We start from the raw sequence: 18,446 nt of genomic DNA on the forward strand, positions 1-18,446 counted from the left end.
TCTTCAATTTGTCATCAATTTTCCTCTTGCGGCCACGTCCAGGGAGGTTGGCTACTGTCCCGTGGGTCTTGAACTTCTGAATAATATGAGCCACTGTTGTCACAGGAACTTCAAGCTGTTTAGAGATGGTCTTATAGCCTTTACCTTTAAGATGTTTGTCTATCATTTTTTTTCGGATGTCCTGGGACAATTCTCTCCTTCGCTTTCTGTTGTCCATGTTCAGTGTGGTACACACCTTTTCACCAAACAGCAGGGTGACTACTTGTCTCCCTTTAAATAGGCAGACTGACTGATTATGAGTTTGGAAACACCTGTGATGTCAATTAAATGACACACCTGAGTTAATCATGTCACTCTGGTCAAATAGTTTTCAATCTTTTATAGAGGTACCGTCATTTTTGTCCAGGCCTGTTTCATTAGTTTGTTTTTTTTTAATAATTATGTTAATCAACAATTCAAAAGTAATGGCTGTTTTTGATTATTTAATTTTCAATAAATTTTTATTTATTGTTACTTTTGTGAGTTTCAAGTGATTTCAGTGAGAATTGTGGGTTTTTCCTTCTTTAACTGAGGGGTACCAACAATTTTGTCCACGTGTGTACACTATGGATTACAAAAGGATTAGCAAACACTTGTGAAAAGAAAAATTATTTATATAAACAATTTCTTAAGTATAAGACCACATAAACTGAACAAAAATATAAAAAATACAAGAATAAATTAACTAATATTCTAAGAGATAGGGAAAAAAAGACTATTTTACTAAATTACTCAACAGCAAGAAAAATAACATTCAGGGTATGTGGAAGGTGTTGAATACTGTTATGGGAAGCAGTTCTAACAGCTCAGGTTATCCAGAGTATTTGATTGATAACAGTCAGGTAATCAGTGACAAGAAAGAAATTGTGGATAGACTTAACCAATTTTTTGTGAATATTGGCCCAGAATTAGCCGAGAAAATTGAAATGGTAAATGAGCCACTTGAGAATTTTATAGAGACTAATCCCAAACCCATGTTTCTTACTCCCACGGATGAGACTGAGTTGTTGAAGATTATCAAAGCTTGTAGTAACAAAACATCACAAGATCATAATGGAGTCATTCCATCTCATTTCAACAAATCTGAGGAAATTTTGTTGCATGACCTCCTCTGATCATCTCCAAACTTTTTTTTTAACTATCCCAACATAAGAATAGATTACTTGCAAAGTTTTAACATCATATGATTGCTATTTGCTAAGTTATAAAATATTTAAATCCCTATTTTTCCACTCGGAAATTGATATGTTAGGTAGAAAGGCTTGATTTAGGAAGATAATACTGGGAACTGACTGATGATATAGACTTACAAGTGATCTGAAGGGTTCAAACACCTTAACAATAGAGCAGGAAAAAAAAATTTGGAATGAATATACCCATTTCTCTGTGGTACAGGGCAATTTAAAAATTTGGCGAAAATGGCATTTTTCAAGAATTTAGGCATTTTTTTCACAAATTTTAATAAGTAACAAGGTTCATATGTTATAAAAATCTCAAAGTACCTTAAAAGTTCTCTCTAACCTAAAAATATCCAAGAGCTAGCTAGTCTCCTTAGACCTCAAAACGATGCCTATTTATGAAACAGACTGAAAAACACCATACATATATTGGCACAGAAACCAATGTGGGACATGGAGTAGAAACATGAAACTTTGTCTGTATAACAATAAACATCCGAATAATTGATATCTGAAGTATCAACATTGTTTCTTGAATCCTTCATGGCCAATTTAACCAAGAAATGCACTATGTTTTATAGGCGTTTTTTTAGGAATTCTAACTAATATATTGCAGTTAAAATGAGTTATATTGCCTTAGGTCCCATGTAAAACATGTAATTTGTCCCCAACTTATCACACCACTATTTCTGTCCTTTGAACTGCTTGAATTTCTCTGAAATCAGGCCATCATCTGCACCAGATATGTGGTACTGTCCACCACGGCGTGTTGAAGGAGCAGTGATTGGACAGAGGATGTGGGCTGTAGGCACCCACACTACGTCATCCTTTCTAGGCCATGTGAACTTCTTGCTGGGACCTTTTGGGTGCATGAATTTCACTTGCAAATCTTCAAATTCAGCTGATAAGTCAAATACGATACCGAGGCTGTCCTGAGAATGCAGTCTGGGAGTGATGCCATTTCTTCTTATTCAGTTACTGTATGAAAGAAAAAACAATGTCTATATAATAATTAACTTCAGATATGCCCTTTGTAACTTATACTACGATGCTGATGCTTCAGATTCATCTTTCATCTTTAGTTGGTCATGTAAATGGTTCCTAAAAACAAAAACGAGGATCAAAATGTATAGTAAATTGATTCAGCAGTTGCTCATCTTTGGCACAAGAAACAAATATGAAAGTAAGTTCACACATACTTCACACATACTAGTTCCTCCAAAAAAAATTTGAACCGCGTACCATGTATCCCACATGCACTTTTTAATGCCTAAAGTTAGGCTATTTTGGGTCTACACCTGAGTTCAACAGCCTATAAATCAATAAATAAGCTTTATTTTAATGTTTTAAAACTTTTAACTTATGCAACTTTCATTAGTAAAGAAGAAAATTCATTCTTTCAATGTCTTTTCACAAGAATAAGTCCTAAAATAGAGGCATGAAAAACCCAAAATAAAGTCGCCCATGAAATAATAAGGATATTTTGGGAAATTCCACAGTCCAGTATTTTTTTATTTTCATTCATTTCTATACTTTTCTCACCAGAAGGGTAAAAGTTTTGGAAGGGGAAAAAATTCTGACCATGTAAAAGGAGTATAAATTGCTTTTTTTAGTAGTTTAAAACCCTAAAATCATAGGCGAGGATTAAGTTTGGACTGACTATGGGTATTAGATTAGATCATTACTGCTTATACTGTATGTTTATAACCATAATACTTTGCATTTGTTCATAAAATTACCCAAATAAAGCCCAAAAAAATTTTTGGGAGGATCTGAGAAAGTGGTGCAACAAGCATTTGTTGAATTGACATGGAATGACTCAATGGTATAGATATGAGGACCGTCAAATATGTAGGAGAGGCAATTACAAAACCACTTACATACAGTTCCTTGTGAAAGTATTCGGCCCCCTTGAACTTTTCAACCTTTCGCCACATTTCAGGCTTCAAACATAAAGATATAAAATTTCAATTTTTTGTCAATAATCAACAACAATTGGGACACAATCGTGAAGTGGAACGAAATTTATTGGATATTTTAAACTTTTTTAACAAATAAAAAACTGAAAAGTGGGGCGTGCAATATTATTGGGCCCCTTTACTTTCAGTGCAGCAAACTCACTCCAGAAGTTCAGTGAGGATCTCTGAATGATCCAATGTTGTCCTAAATGACTGATGATGATAAATAGAATCCACCTGTGTGTAATCAAGTCTCCGTATAAATGCACCTGCTCTGTGATAGTCTCAGGGTTCTGTTTAAAGTGCAGAGAGCATCATGAAGACCAAGGAACACACCAGGCAGGTCCCAGATACTGTTGTGGAGAAGTTTAAAGCCGGATTTGGAAACAAAAAGATTTCCCAAGCTTTAAACATCTCAAGGAGCACTGTGCAAGCAATCATATTGAAATGGAAGGAGTATCAGACCACTGCAAATCTACCAAGACCCGGCTGTCCCTCTAAACTTTCACCTGGAACAAGGAGAAGACTGATCAGAGATGCAGCCAAGAGGCCCATGATCACTCTGGATGAACTGCAGAGATCTACAGCTGAGGTGGGAGAGTCTGTCCATAGGACAACAATCAGTCGTACACTGCACAAATCTGGCCTTTATGGAAGAGTGGCAAGAAGAAAGCCATTTCTCAAAGATATCCATAAAAAGTCTGGTTTGAAGTTTGCCACAAGCCACCTGGGAGACACACCAAACATGTGGAAGAAGGTGCTCTGGTCAGATGAAACCAAAATCCAACTTTTTGGCCACAATGCAAAATGATATGTTTGGCGTAAAAGCAACACAGCTCATCACCCTGAACACACCATCCCCACTGTCAAACATGGTGGTGGCAGCCTCGTGGTTTGGGCCTGCTTTTCTTCAGCAGGGACAGGGAAGATGGTTAAAACTGATGGGAAGATGAATGGAGCCAAATACAGGAGCATTCTGGAAGAAAACCTGTTGGAGTCTGCAAAAGACCTGAGACTGGGATGGAGATTTATCTTCCAACAGGACAATGATCCAAAATATAAAGCCAAATCTACAATGGAATGGTTCACAAATAAACGTATCCAGGTGTTAGAATGGCCAAGTCAAAGTCCAGACCTGAATCCAATCCAGAATCTGTGGGCAGAGCTGAAGACTGCTGTTCACAAACGCTCTCCATCCAACCTCACTGAGCTCCAGCTGTTTTGCAGGAAGAATGGGCAAGAATTTCAGTCTCTCGATGTGCAAAACTGATAGAGACATACCCCAAGAGACTTGCAGCTGTAATTGCAGCAAAAGGTGGCGCTACAAAGTATTAATGCAAGGGGGCCCAATAATATTGCACGCCCCACTTTTCAGGTTTTTATTTGTTAAAAAGTATAAAATATGCAATAAATTTCGTTCCACTTCACGATTGTGTCCCAATTGTTGTTGATTCTTGACAAAAAAATTAAAATTTTATATCTTTATGTTTGAAGCCTGAAATGTGGCGAAAGGTTGAAAAGTTCAAGGGGGCCGAATACTTTCACAAGGCACTGTATATTTGCAACTTGTCTTTTCAGAGGGGTAAATTCCCATCTGAAATGAAAATAGCTAAAGTGATTCCTTTATTTAAATCTGGAGACAAACATTCCTTTACAAACTACTGTCCAGTTTCTCTCCTACCACAATTTTCTAAAATCTTAGAAAAATTATTTAATTTAAGACTACTCAATTTTATTGAAACAAATAACTTACTATCTAATAATCAATATGGTTTCAGGCAAAATCAATCAACATCGCTGGCTCTTATTGACTTGGTAGAAGAAATAACAAATTGTATTGAGAAAAAGAAATTTATTATAGGAATTTTTATTGATTTGCAAAAGGCCTTCGATACTATCGATCATGGAATTCTACTGAAGAAACTGCATAGCTATGGTATCAGAGGAACGCCACAATATTGGTTACAGAGTTATCTGTCGAACAGAAAGCAGTTTGTTCAGGTTGATCATCATAAATCTACTTGTAGAAATATTATGTGCGGTGTTCCGCAAGGATCAATTTTAGGGCCTTCTTTGTTTTTGCTTTATATTAATGACATCTGTAAAATTTCTAAAATCATAAAATTTATACTTTTTGCTGATGACACAAATTTGTTTTTTTCAGGGATAGATTTGGGAAAACTTTTGAATGAAATAACTATAGAGCTGCATAACCTGAAAAAATGGTTTAATATGAACAAATTGTCACTAAACCTAAAAAAGACAGAACTTACAACATTTGGAACTCGTAAAAACGATTTACCAATTCAAATAACCGTTGATAATACTATTATTGAAAGAGTACAACAAAATGTGTTTTTGGGCGTAGTCATTGATGAAAAATTATGTTGGAAGCCTCACATAAGTTATGTATGTATGAAGGTTGCTCAGTGTATTGGTGTGATGAAAAGATGTAGCTTAGTACTAAATCCAAATGCATTATCCATCCTGTATGATTCTTTTATAATGGCCTATTTGAATTACGGTTTAGAAGTTTGGGGGAATTGTTATAAAACAAATTTATTACTTTTAGTCACTTTGCAAAAACGAGTTATTAGGGTTGTTCATAATGTCAGATACGATCATCACACCAATCCACTCTTTCTCAACTCATCTAATCTTAAATTATATGACTTGGTCGATTTGAAAATTGCACAGATTATGTTCAAGGCATCACAAAAATCCCTTCCTGGTAATATCCAGGCTCTATTTCAAGATAGAGATGCTCATCATAAATATAAACTGAGGGGAACTGATCAATTATATCCGCCGAAAGTAAGGACAACCCTAAAATCCTTGTGCATTTCAGTGAAAGGGGTGTTGCTATGGAACAGTCTTCCAGAAGAAATAAAAATGTGCAAAAATATTGTTCAGTTCAAAAAACTATTTAAAAGACAAGTGTTGAGTAATTACCAGGAGGGGATGGAAGACAGATGCCTCCATTGCTAGGCACAGGTACTTAAGAATGCATGGCTATGGCCGATACACTGTTGGAAATCAGCCTATCCTACAATTAAACAAACCAACAAAATAAGAAAATGGTAAGAGCGCATTTCTTGGAATATAATTTATTTTTTTCATATTTTTTTCAGATAAAGATTTAATTTATTATCATTTTAGTTAAAGAGGTTTACCTGAATATTCACTTTATTGAATTTACATTTATATTGTATGTCTGATTGAATTCATGCACAGAAGACAAATAAATCGGATGTTTCTGTTACTCACTGCTTGAGTAGTTTTTTCATTAACATTAAAGACAATAAATCTAGAGGATGAATGTTTCACACACACAATTTAAAGACTTGATTATTTGAATACAAATTTGGGTATTAACATACTTGTACAACTGTTGGGCTTGTCAGACCTGCCTGTCCTCCTTTATCTTCCTCCTCCTCCTCCTCCTCCTCCTCCTCCTCCTCCTCCAGAGTTTCATCAAACATGTCCAGCAGCGAATGCTCACCCCCATCCCTTTCTGCATGCATCTTCTTTTGTTGTGGCTGTTCACCTGTGTCTTCCTGTTTAGGTTTCTCTGTGGCAGTGTCACTGTTGCTGCACATCATCCTTTCCACTTCCTTCTGTAGCATGTTTATTGCCACCTGCTTGGTGTTTGTGTCAAAATAGCGGTCTTTGTACCTTGGGTCCAGTATTGTTGCCAAGTAGTAAAGCGGTTCAGAGAACCGTCTTGTTGAAGCATCTTGGTAATCATGCCCAGCTCTTTCTGTATCTGCTCGAGCTTGGAGGTAGCAAGAGAGGAGTGCTTGAAGTGCCCGATTATTCTCTGTCCGATAGCAACACAGTCAGAGATGCTTCGCTGGTTAAATACTCCGTCATGTATCACTAGCTCTAACGTGTGAGCCATGCAGCCCAAGCTAATAACACCACACTCGTCCATAGCCTTCTTCATATTCTGTGGATTGTCACGAAGCACGACGTGCACCTTCTCTTTCGGTATTTTCCAGTGTGCTAACATACTGTCAAATGCATTAGCGATGGCAGTCCCTCTGTGTGAACCAGGGAATTCTTTTGCGTTCAACACAACTCTTTTAATTCTGAAGTCGTCATTGATCCATTGAGCAGTGAGGCTTAACATACTCATCTGACTGACGTCGGAGCTCCAGATGTCCGTAGTAAAGCTTATGCGATCCAACATCTCTTGGATGTGTGCGGCTACCACGTCGTGCATCCGAAAAGTACCGCCGGCTTGGAGGGTCGTCGCGGGCTTCAGTGTGCTCCGTTTTCCACGATTGTAAACAGCTGGTCGTCCAGAGCCACCATCTCCTTTATTTTGTTTGGTATGTCCTCAGCTTTTGTACTGTCCTTGGCAAATTCCCGTGTCTAGTTCAGAGTTTGCTTTATGGACGTACCATCCATGGTGCTTGTTTTTTGCAGCTTCTGAGAGTTAGCGGCTAACGCTCACTCTCTGTACTGTGCGTGTACACCCGGGTGGTTGTTTTTTAAATGGGTAATTAAATTGTTGGTATTAAACGATTTGGCATGGCATCCTCCTCTCATAGCGTCACTTTTGCAAGTATTACATTTTGCAATTCGTGCATCTTCTTTGGAAAAAGTGTAATACTCCCAGACTGCAGACATATCTTCCTGTTTACATGTAACCAATATTCCCACAATACTTTGCTGCATGACTTGCGCAACTCAAAGTCAGAGAGAGAGAGAGAGAGAGAGAGAGAGAGAGAGAGAGAGAGAGAGAGAGAGAGAGAGAGAGCTGGAAACCCTCTAATTATCACCATTCAGCCTGCAGTCTTATTTTCAACTGAGCAATTACAAACCACATGGCAATTATTGGCATATAGACATAAGAAAGTTGACCGCAAGTTGCTCGTGGCAGATGCCAATCTGCGTGGCTAATGCTTATGCTAACAAATACTGTAGTGGCACACATCGGCAGCTTAAACGGTCTCTTAGAGTCTTCATAATTCTGCTCCTATCGACTGCAACTTGGATTTTGTAGATGAAAACAGTTCTGCACAGTGTGCCGCAGATCTTGATGCTTTTCCCAACAGAAGCTCATGGCCACTTTGAGCGAGGTCATTCATTCTCAGTTCCTCCTCAGTGCTGTGTGTCCCCTTTTATGGCGCAGGTGGCAAACCTGCAGCCGTAGATTGGTTCCGTCCCACCTGAGTGTAGCACCTGTGTGTAAATGATTCTCTTTCTTTGAGTTTTCAGCTTCTTCCTGTTTGATTTGAAAGTGAGCCTCATGTAAGTCTCTGTCACAGCGCTCCTTTGTTAGCCAAGGTTCCACAATGCTCTGTGCTTTCCAACACAGAACAGTCTTGAGGGTCTGGCATGAAGCTCCACCCTATGGTGCAACTAGGTACTGCAGCTCATCTACAATAGCTGATGTCTGTTATGAGCAGATGCTAAGTATTTAATGACTCACCTTGAATGGTGAGCTAAAAATACTTTATGGAGGCGTCCCTACTTTAAACACTGCAGCCATTTTCTTTCTATATGAGTGTTAATCTTTGTGGAAGCTCAGACAGCTGAATGTTCAATTACAAGAGGTCAAAGTGTGTTCAGATGTCAGCAGTGTTGCTCTGAATTTCAGGCAAGGCATCAGTTGTTCAATGCTGCAGGAAAGCTTGACTTCCACTGTGTTTGTGTGTTTTTTTGCCAAGCAGAGCGGCACAGATCTGCACACTGAACACAACCTGAACACCTGCCGAGAAGATTTCCCTACGCCGGGTTCAGTCCAAGTTCCTGAAGTCGTCCACAAACTTAAAGTCCTTGAGATCAGGCTCCACAGAATTCAGGTGTGATCTCTTGTTCAGTGTCTTTGTTAATGTTACACTCCATCAGTCATGTTTTCATCATCTCTCTATTTCTATTTTCTGATGAGGTTTCCTTAATTTCTCCTACAAAATAAAAATAAAGGACCAGCAAGTGCCGTGCCTGTAAAGAGTATTCACCCCACTTAGAAGTTTTTCCCCTTCTAAATGGGGTCAGAGTGTTCAGTGTCAGCAGTCTTGCTCTGCATTCCAGGCAAGGCATCATTTGTTCAATGCTGCAGGAAAGCTTGACTTCCACTGTGTTTGTTTTCCAAGCAGAGCGGCACAGATCTGCACACTGGACACAACCTGAACGCCTGCCGAGAAGATTCCCCTACGCCGGGTTCAGTCCAAGTTCCTGATGTCGTCCACAAACTTTAAAGGATCAGCTCCTCCCTTGGCCTGTAGTGTAAAGCATTTTATTAAAATTGTTGTTTTTTTTTTGCGATTTTAATGCCTCACTGAGATCAGACAGCCACAGTTTGTCTGCACATGCTGTTTACTGGTTGGACAAGCATTCGCCGCCTCCACCACATATCGTTTCTCTCCCTGTCATGGGACTTCAACACACCTTGAAAAATGGCTCGAGGAACACGACCAAGAGCTCCAAACTGTTGATTGATGACTTCCAGACTTCCCAAATTGGATCTATGGAGGCTCCACCACAGGACCCAAGGGATCCACCACCAACCTCCATCTCCAGAAGTTCCATCTTCGTGCCTTGGAGGTCTTTCAACACTGTGGAAAAAGTCCCAAAAAGTCCCAGTTCTAAGTAGGAAATGGAACAATGGAGGTTTGTTTTGTCGGCCTACATGTTGAATTTTACATTTTTTAAACAAAGATACTGGACCAGAAGAAAGAAGAATGGCTGTTTGACTTTAAGCAACCAGCGTCAAGACCTCAACATGAGTTATTCAGGAGCGTAAACACTGGAAACTTGACTAAAAGAGCTTCTAGTAGAAGGTTCTTGAAGTCGGAACATGAAGAAGTAAACAACCCAACATCAGGCTGGTGGATTTAATGTTGTGGCTCTTCAGTTTAAGAGTAAGAAGGCAGTTTTCCTTGATGATCTCTGAGTCGTTTTTGTACTTAAGCAGCATTAACGGAGCTTTAATTCTCCATGTTGAAGCCGGTAATGAAGGCCACAGATACCAAAGAGGTGGAAACGTCTGCTGAAGGAACAACTTGACGTATTTCTGTTGTGTTTACTAAAAAAAAGGACTTTTTGTAGTTTGAAAATATTAATTTCTATCAGTATTGAAGGAGCTTTGCAACCAAAAAAAGTTCAATTTTAATAGTTTTTTGGGGTTGGATGTTGACAGAATATTTAAAGATGTCAACTTTGATGTAATTTTACAGCTTTTTTTAATGTTTAAATGTGTTATTAACGAGGAACTAAATGTTAAAAGACTCTTTGTTTGTTGTTTGACCAATCAGTTTGTGTAAAAGAAACCTAAAAGTTGGGGATTATAGCTGCAACTGAGACACAAAAAATGTTTTAAAGTCTGTTGTTGAGTTTCACAGGCCTGTTTTGTGTTTAATTGTATGTTTTTTTTAAATACCATAAAATCTGAAAAATCACTGGATTTCCAACTTTCTGACAGTCCCTGAACAATACGTGTGGTGTTTAGTTCCCTTTAGACAAATTAACCATAATTAAGCTTCCATTTTTATCAAATTCATATAATTCTACTCAAGTCCTTTAATAATCCTTCAAATATAAACCATTTGCACCAACCACATTCTGTAAAAAAAACCAAAAAAACTTTTAGGCATGTTGTGTTTTTTTGTGTCTTTTGCAAAATAAAAATCCCAAAATTGCACCATATATCAGAGCCAGAAGTTCTAACAACAGATAAATATTTAGATTTCCAGCTCTCCGATGGTCCTTGAACTAAACATGTGACGTTTAGTTCCTTCAGGAAAATTCACCAAATTTAAGCGTAAAATTTTTATATTCACTTAATTCTCCCTGACTCCTTTCAAAATCCTCCAAATATAAACCGTTTGCAGTCATAAGATTCTGTAATAGACTAATAGTAATAGTGTTGGGTTCAAACCCTGAAAAACACAGAAACAGCACAGAGAAGCAGAGACAGAACTCAAACTCTTGTATTTTACTTGCTGCAAGGGGAGAGAGACCGGCTGTACACACCGTAGCATCAGACACACAACTCCAAAGAGCCTGTGTCTCCCTGCGTCTTTTTATTTGCTTCAGACAGGAATGTAACACAGAGGATGGTACCATGACTCAGCATGAGATGACAATGGAAGAAACCTTCTTCACAAGCAGTAAGATATTAACAGAAAGACCTTCAGAGGCAGACATGTGGTATTCATGTCTGCTTTCTTTGTCTTCATCACCTAGAAGGCCAAGTTCTGGTCGCCTCTCGGTATGTGCTGTGTCTACATGTTCCTGCCATAAAGTTCACGTAGAATCATGGTTCAAAGGCACATATGTTTCTCAGTCACTCAATGATAAATTAATGATAATCTAAAAGCAAGTATTCTATTCTAAGTATCCTAAGTGTATTTCTTCTAACATGAGTACTATAAGTATTCTGAACATAATTCTTCTAACAAATAGTAATAGTTTTTTTATTCAGACAGCTGCAGAAAGGAAACTCTGAGGACTTCTAAGTGATCCTGACACTGGAATGAGCCTCTCCACCGCCGGCTCCTCCTCGTCACCTGATCCTCTTATTGCCTCCTTTTGTTGCCCTCCTGCCCTTTCTCACCACGGAACCTGCCCCGGCTCAGGAACACCAAAATAAAGGAGTTATTTAAATGTGTAAATGAAGAGTTCACTGATGGAACCTCTCGGCTCCACAAAGCAGTTCAGGAACGGTCCCTGCTGGAGGACGGTGTTAAAAACACACTTCACACACTGGCATTTTAGTGTCTTTTAGTGACATTTTTGTATCTTTTGTGTCATTTTCTGTCATTTTTGCTTCTTTTTGTGTCATATTTGCATCTTTTTGTGTTCTTTTTGTGTTGTTTTGTGTCATTTCTTTGTCGTTTTTGCTTCTTTTTGTGTCATATTTGGATCTTTTTGTGTTATTTTTATGTTATTTTTGTGTCATTTTCTGTCATTTTTGCTTCTTTTTGTGTCATGTTTGTGTCTTTAGTGTCGTTTTTGCTTCTCTTTGTGTCATTTTGTGTCATTTTTGCTTCTTTTTGCATCATTTTTGCATTTTAGTGACATTTTTGCTTCTTTTGTGTCTGTCTTTCTCAGACTGTTTGTTAAAGCAGAAACTATGTATTTTCACCCTTGTTTGGATCACAAGGACTCACTTGTATTATTTCCTTAGCTTCCTTATAAATTGTCTCAAAGCCAATTTAAACACAGAATCTGTGAAAAGAAATCAACTCCAGTTTGACCTTCATTACATGAACAAAGGTAAAAGCAAGTCCAAATGAACTGTGGGGCATTTTTTTACTCAAGGAAGCACGCAATAACATGTTCATACAACAGAAGTCAGCCTTGCTGTGTGACTGGACGGCCAAACATTCTCAGTTTGGTTTTGGTTTGACGCTTTTCCAGTTTCCTCTGCTGCACACTCTTTCTTATTGGAGTTATCGCCGTCAGCCATCTTGCGCTGAGTCAAATTGGCTATTACCCCAACCACCAGGTGAAGCAGGTACAGGGCGACACAGAGACAAGTTAGCAACAAGGAGATACTTATGGAAGCAACACACCAAAGCAAAGCGAGGAGCAGCAGCAGGGAGGAGAAGACGGACAGGACCAACCTGAACAGCATGGAGGACAACCAGGAGATAGGAGGAAAGATGGCTCATGGACGTTGCCTGAAAGAGAAAAATGTGAGGACAAAGGGTGATTTATAACAGCGATAAACAGGAACTGATGTCTGTTGCAGCAACCAGAGGCACAAAACAGCAATGTTATTGATTTGTAGTGTTTCCATAGCCTAGCCACGCTAGACCCAGGTCTGAAGACACAGGGAGGGAGGCGGGCTAAAAGGTTGTCTATCAAATCACTCTGCAGCAATTGGGTAGGTATACAACCAATCAGCGCAACGAATAGACTCCTAGAGCGCCGGAAATCAGAGGATGCGGTAGTTCGGTGAAGCCTTATTTATACAGTCAATGAGTGAAGCTCAAGTATATTACAGACATGTTAACAGAAAGATTATTCAGAGTCGGTGCTAATGGAGCTCAATGACTGTTGTCGTTTTTGTTGCCCGACCCTGGCAGAGAATTAAATTCGTTGCCGTGGATTGTCTAGCGTGGCTAGGCTAGTTATTTCCGGTTGTTTCTGTCAGAATCGTCGCGCCTCTGTTGTCACTTAGTTACGCCCGCCTTCTGACTCTACACTTCATGGTGATTCGTCGGCCAGTTTTAGGAGCATCCAGCCTCGAGGCTTACCGAGGGTAACTAGACCCACCCTGACAGAGAATTAAATTCGTTGCCATGGGTTGTCTAGCGCAGCTAGGCTAGTGTTTCCATTCCTCATACTAGCTTTCTTTTTGCTCTGTTTTTGCTCTCCTCCACCTCTTTGTTGGCTTCTTAGCTGCTAAATCCAGTTGGTTTCTTACTGTGTCTTAGCAGGTAGTGTGCAGTCAGCTGCTGTCCGTTGGAGCACAATGAACCAAAACAGTGATATTGTTAGCTGGGCCCCTAAACAATGAGGGGAGCTGCAGGGTCAGATTATAAGGGTTTGTTTCAGTCATTGTGAGTGTTCACATACAGGTTATCTTGTCATTTCACCTTAATAAGAACTACTGAGTGCAGCAGTTTAAAATTAAGTTGTTTACACTTTTTTTTGCCACTAGTTAGTTAGACAGGAAACAAGGGTATAAAAATGCTTCCATCTGAACCAAAGTGAACTGCTCATCTTTCAGTTATGTGGCAAAATCTGCAACTTATTTAATTTAAAGGATTTTTTGAGGTGCAAAGAGGCAAATGTCCAGTATTTTTATTTTTATATAAAATGTTGGAGAAAGTTTTAAAAACTCAGATTTTTCTGAAACTCACTCAAATGTAGTATCATGGAAAAAATGATCAGACCACCCTTGTTTTCTTTAATTTCTTGTTCATTTTAATGCCTGGTACCACTAAAGGTTTATTACCTGAAGAAAACAATGAACAGGACTTTAAATGCAGCTGATTCCATAATACTTTATGTCCGACTAATCATCTTCATTATCCAATCTATGGTTTGACATCGAACCTCATGTGTGTCGAATTTAAGAATAATAAAAGAAATTCTATATCTGTATATCAAAGCTGTTAGCATGTGCAGTGGCTGTTTTTGTGCTGATGACATCATCGTTTCACACTTGTTGGGGCGGGGTCAGTGTGTTTACTTCCTGTAGGGGGCATGGTTAGAATGAATTGCTACTAGCAGGCTACACTGGATTCATAGCACCATCCACAGCGTCAGTCTCACCGGAAGACGAAGCTGATCAATCAATACTGATTAACTCAATCATCGACTACAGTGGATCTAATTCACAACGAGAAAACGCAGCTCATGGAAAGATGAGGACTTTTCCTGCTTCCCTGCTAACACAGAGATGAATGCTAACCATGCAAACAGGGAGGTGAATGTTACCCATGCTAACAGGGAGGCGAATGCTAACCATGCTAACCATATTAACTATGCTAGCATTCACCTCCCTGTTAGCATGGTAAGCAGTCACATTTCTTTTTGCATGGTTAGCATTCACATTCCATTTAGCATAATCGGCATTCACATCCCTGTTAGCATGGTTAGCATTCAAATTTCTGTTAGCATGGTTAGTATTCACCTCCCTGTTAACATGCTTAGCAATCCAATTTCTATTGACAGTGAGGTGAATGCTAACCATGCTAACAGAAATGTGAATGCTAACAATGCTAACAGGGAGGAAGCTCATTTCAGTCGCTTGTATCCGCGATCTTGTTCTTTCGGTCACTACGGTCACACTAGGTGAGGGTTGGAACATAGATGGACTGGTAAATCGAGAGCTTCGCTTTACGGCTCAGCTCCCTCTTCACCACGACGGACCGGTACAACGCCCGCATTACTGCTGACGCCGCACCAATCCACCTGTCCATCTCTCGTTCCATTTTCCCATCACTCGTGAACAAGATCCCGAGATACTTAAACTCCTTTGCTTGGGGAAGCAACTCCCCCCCTGAATGCTAACCATAGTAACAGGGACATGAATGCTAACATGAATGACGCAGAGGAGGAAGGTGGACATACTGTGTGTCCAGGAGACCAGGTGGAAAGGTAGTAAAGCTAGAAGTTTAAGAGCAGGGTTCAAGTTGTTCTATCATGGTGTAGATAGGAAGAGAAATGGAGTAGGAGTTATCTTGAAGGAGGAGTTTGTTAGGAATGTCCTGGAGGTAAAAAGAGTGTCAGATCGAGTGATGAGCCTGAAGCCAGAAATTGAAGGTGTGATGTTCAATGTTGTTAGTGGGTATGCTCCACAGGTAGGATGTGAGCTGGAGATGAAGGAGAAATTCTGGTTGGACCTTGATGAAGTGATGCAGAGCATCCCTAGAAGTGAGAGAGTTGTCATTGGTGCAGACTTCAATGGACATGTTGGTGCAGGAAACAGAGATGATGAGGAGGTCATGGGCAGTTTTGGTATCCAGGAGAGGAACGCAGAAGGACAGATGGTGGTTGACTTTGCAAAAAGGATGGAAATGGCTGTAGTGCATACTTTCTTCCAGAAGAGGCAGGAACAGTGTGACCTATAAGAGTGGAAGTAGGAGCACACAGGTAGACTACATCTTGTGTAGACGGTGTAATCTGAAGGAGATCAGTGACTGCAAATTAGTGGTAGATGAGAGTGTAGCCAGACAGCATAGGATGGTGGTGTGTAGGATGACCCTGGTGATGAAAAAGATGAAGAGGGCAAAGGCAGAGCAGAGGACCAAATGGTGGAAGCTGAAAAAGGAAGAGTGTTGTATGACTTTCAGGAAAGAGTTGAGACAGGCTTTGGATGGTCAGGAGGTGCTTCCAGATGACTGGACAACTACAGCAAATGTGATCAGGGAGACAGGTCGGAGAGTACTTGGTGTGTCATCTGGAAGGAAAGGAGATAAGGAGACTTGGTGGTGGAATGAGGAGGTGCAGGAGTGGATCCAGAGAAAGAGGTTAGCTAAGAAGAAGTGGGACACTGAGAGGACTGAAGAGAGTAGACAGGAGTACAGGGAGATGCAGCGTAAGGTGAAAGTAGAGGTGGCAAAGGCCAAACAAGGGACTTACGATGACTTGTATTCTAGGTTGGACAGTAAGGAGGGAGAGACTGACCTGTATAGGTTGGCAAGGCAGAGAGACAGAGATGGGAAGGACATGCAGCAGGTTAGGGTGATAAAGGATAAGGATGGAAGTGTGTTGACAGGTGCCCATAGTGTGATGGGAAGATGGAAAGAGTACTTTGAAGAGTTGATGAATGAGAAAACGAAGAGTAGAAGAGGTGACTGTTGTGGACCAGGAAGTAGCAAAGATTAGTAAGGATGAAGTGAGGAGGGCATTGAAGAGGATGAAGAGTGGAAAGGCACTTGGTCCTGATGATATACCTGTGGAGGTATGGAAGTGTCTCGGAGAGGTAGCAGTAGAGTTTCTGACTGGGTTGTTCAACAGGATCTTAGATAGTGAGAAGATGCCCGAGGAATGGAGGAGAAGTGTGCTGGTGCCCATCTTTAAGAACAAGGGAGATGTGCAGAGTTGTGGCAACTACAGAGGAATAAAGCTGATGAGCCACACGATGAAGCTATGGGAAAGAGTAGCTGAAGCTAGACTAAGGGCAGAGGTGAACATCTGTGAGCAGCAGTATGGTTTCATGCCAAGAAAGAGTACAACAGATGCAATATTTGCTTTGAGGATGTTGATAGAGAAGTACAGAGAAGGTCAGAAGGAGCTGCATTGTGTCTTTGTAGATCTGGAGAATATGATGTCATTGGGTCAAAAGTCGCGTGCGCGTAACACTCTCTCGTTCTGTTACCCAGGTGGACTGACGATTCTGACAGGGAGTTTAAGAGTCACGGGAATCACTGGAGTAGACACGCTGGGCTTCTGGGCCGATTCCGGTCAGTCCACCTGGGTAACTGCCATTAGCAATGGAGCTAACTAACGTCTAATCGCTGTACTAAAGGCTGATAGCCCCGCAATGGAGCACTGAGACCTCCCATTTAGAGCCAGAAATACGTGGAGACACTCACCCACCGGCAGTTGGAGATCCGGGCTCGGTTCTGTGTGTGTTCGGCGGAGCTGCAGTCCATGGGCACCGCAGAACAGCGGCAGCAGCATCAAAGGGGCTCCAGTGGACTGTGTCATTTCCTCTCTTGTATACAGTGGCATCCCATGTGGGGGGTGAGTTCTTGCTGTCGCAGACAGCCAATCGTAGGGAGGTTGTGGCGAGCACTGGTATCCACCCACAAAGTGTCAAAAGATAATTATGGCACCATACACGGACATGTAGCAATGTCTCCACGCGCGTAGGAGGCTCCTCGCGTGCGGACTGTTTTTTGCGCTCGTGGAGACTTTTTTCTGCTCGCGCCGGGTACGTGTTTCCCGCGTGCGAGAGAGTGTTATGAGCGCGCGAATTTTGACCCAATTATGACGCCATAGGAGAAAGCTTCTGACAGGGTGCCCAGAGAGGAACTGTGGTTTTGTATGAGGAAGTCTGGAGTGGCAGAGAAGTATGTTAGAGTGGTGCAGGACATGTATGAGGACTGTAAGACAGTGGTGAGGTGTGCTGTAGGAGTAACAGAGGAGTTCAAGGTGGAGGTGGGAGTACATCAGGGATCAGCTCTGAGCCCCTTCTCGTTTGCTATGGTGATGGACAGGATGACAGACGAGGTTAGACAGGAGTCTTCATGGACTATGATGTTTGCAGATGACATTGTGATCTGTAGTGAGAGCAGGGAACAGGTGGAGGAGAAGCTAGAGGCGTGGAGGTTTGCCCTGGAAAGGAGAGGAATGAAGGTTAGCCTCAGCAAGACGGAGTATCTGTGTGTGAATGAGAGGGACCCAAGTGGAAGAGTGAGGTTACAGGGAGAAGAGATCAAGAAGGTGGAGGATTTTAAGTACTTAGGGTCAACAGTCCAGAGCAATGGAGAGTGTGGAAAAGAGGTGAAGAAGCGTGTACAGACAGGCTGGAACGGCTGGAGAAAAGTGTCAGGTGTGATGTGTGATAGAAGAGTTTCAGCTAAAATGAAAGGAAAGGTTTACAAAACTGTGGTGAGACCAGCCATGTTGTTTGGTCTGGAGACAGTGTCCCTGAGGAAAAGACAGGAGGCAGAGCTGGAGGTAGCAGAACTGAAGATGCTGAGGTTCTCTCTGGGAGTGACCAGGATGGATAGGATCAGGAATGAGAACATCAGAGGGACAGCACATGTTAGAGGCTTTGGAGATAAAGTCAGAGAGGCCAGACTGAGATGGTTCAGACATGTCCAGAGGAGAGAGAGTGAATATATTGGTAGAA

General features: G+C 40.8%; 1 protein-coding gene across 5 annotated transcripts in view; it reads left to right on the forward strand.

The window, feature by feature from the left end:
* The window catches only part of LOC127536166 (zinc finger protein OZF-like), a 66,723-nt gene extending 55,892 nt beyond the window's left edge, over nt 1-10,831 (forward strand). For 3 of the 5 annotated variants that reach the window (XM_051955790.1, XM_051955793.1, XM_051955794.1), the window contains 2 exons: nt 8,857-8,988; nt 9,280-10,831. In XM_051955790.1, coding sequence (XP_051811750.1) covers nt 8,857-8,988; nt 9,280-9,384 — 237 coding nt within the window. In that variant the 3' untranslated portion in view covers nt 9,385-10,831. The remainder of the gene's footprint in view (nt 1-8,856; nt 8,989-9,279) is intronic. The other 2 variants (XM_051955791.1, XM_051955792.1) reach the window with 2 other exon arrangements.
* The last annotated feature ends 7,615 nt before the right edge of the window (nt 10,832-18,446 follow it).

Source organism: Acanthochromis polyacanthus, chromosome 11 (genome assembly GCF_021347895.1).
Source record: "Acanthochromis polyacanthus isolate Apoly-LR-REF ecotype Palm Island chromosome 11, KAUST_Apoly_ChrSc, whole genome shotgun sequence".
Lineage (NCBI taxonomy): Eukaryota > Metazoa > Chordata > Actinopteri > Pomacentridae > Acanthochromis > Acanthochromis polyacanthus.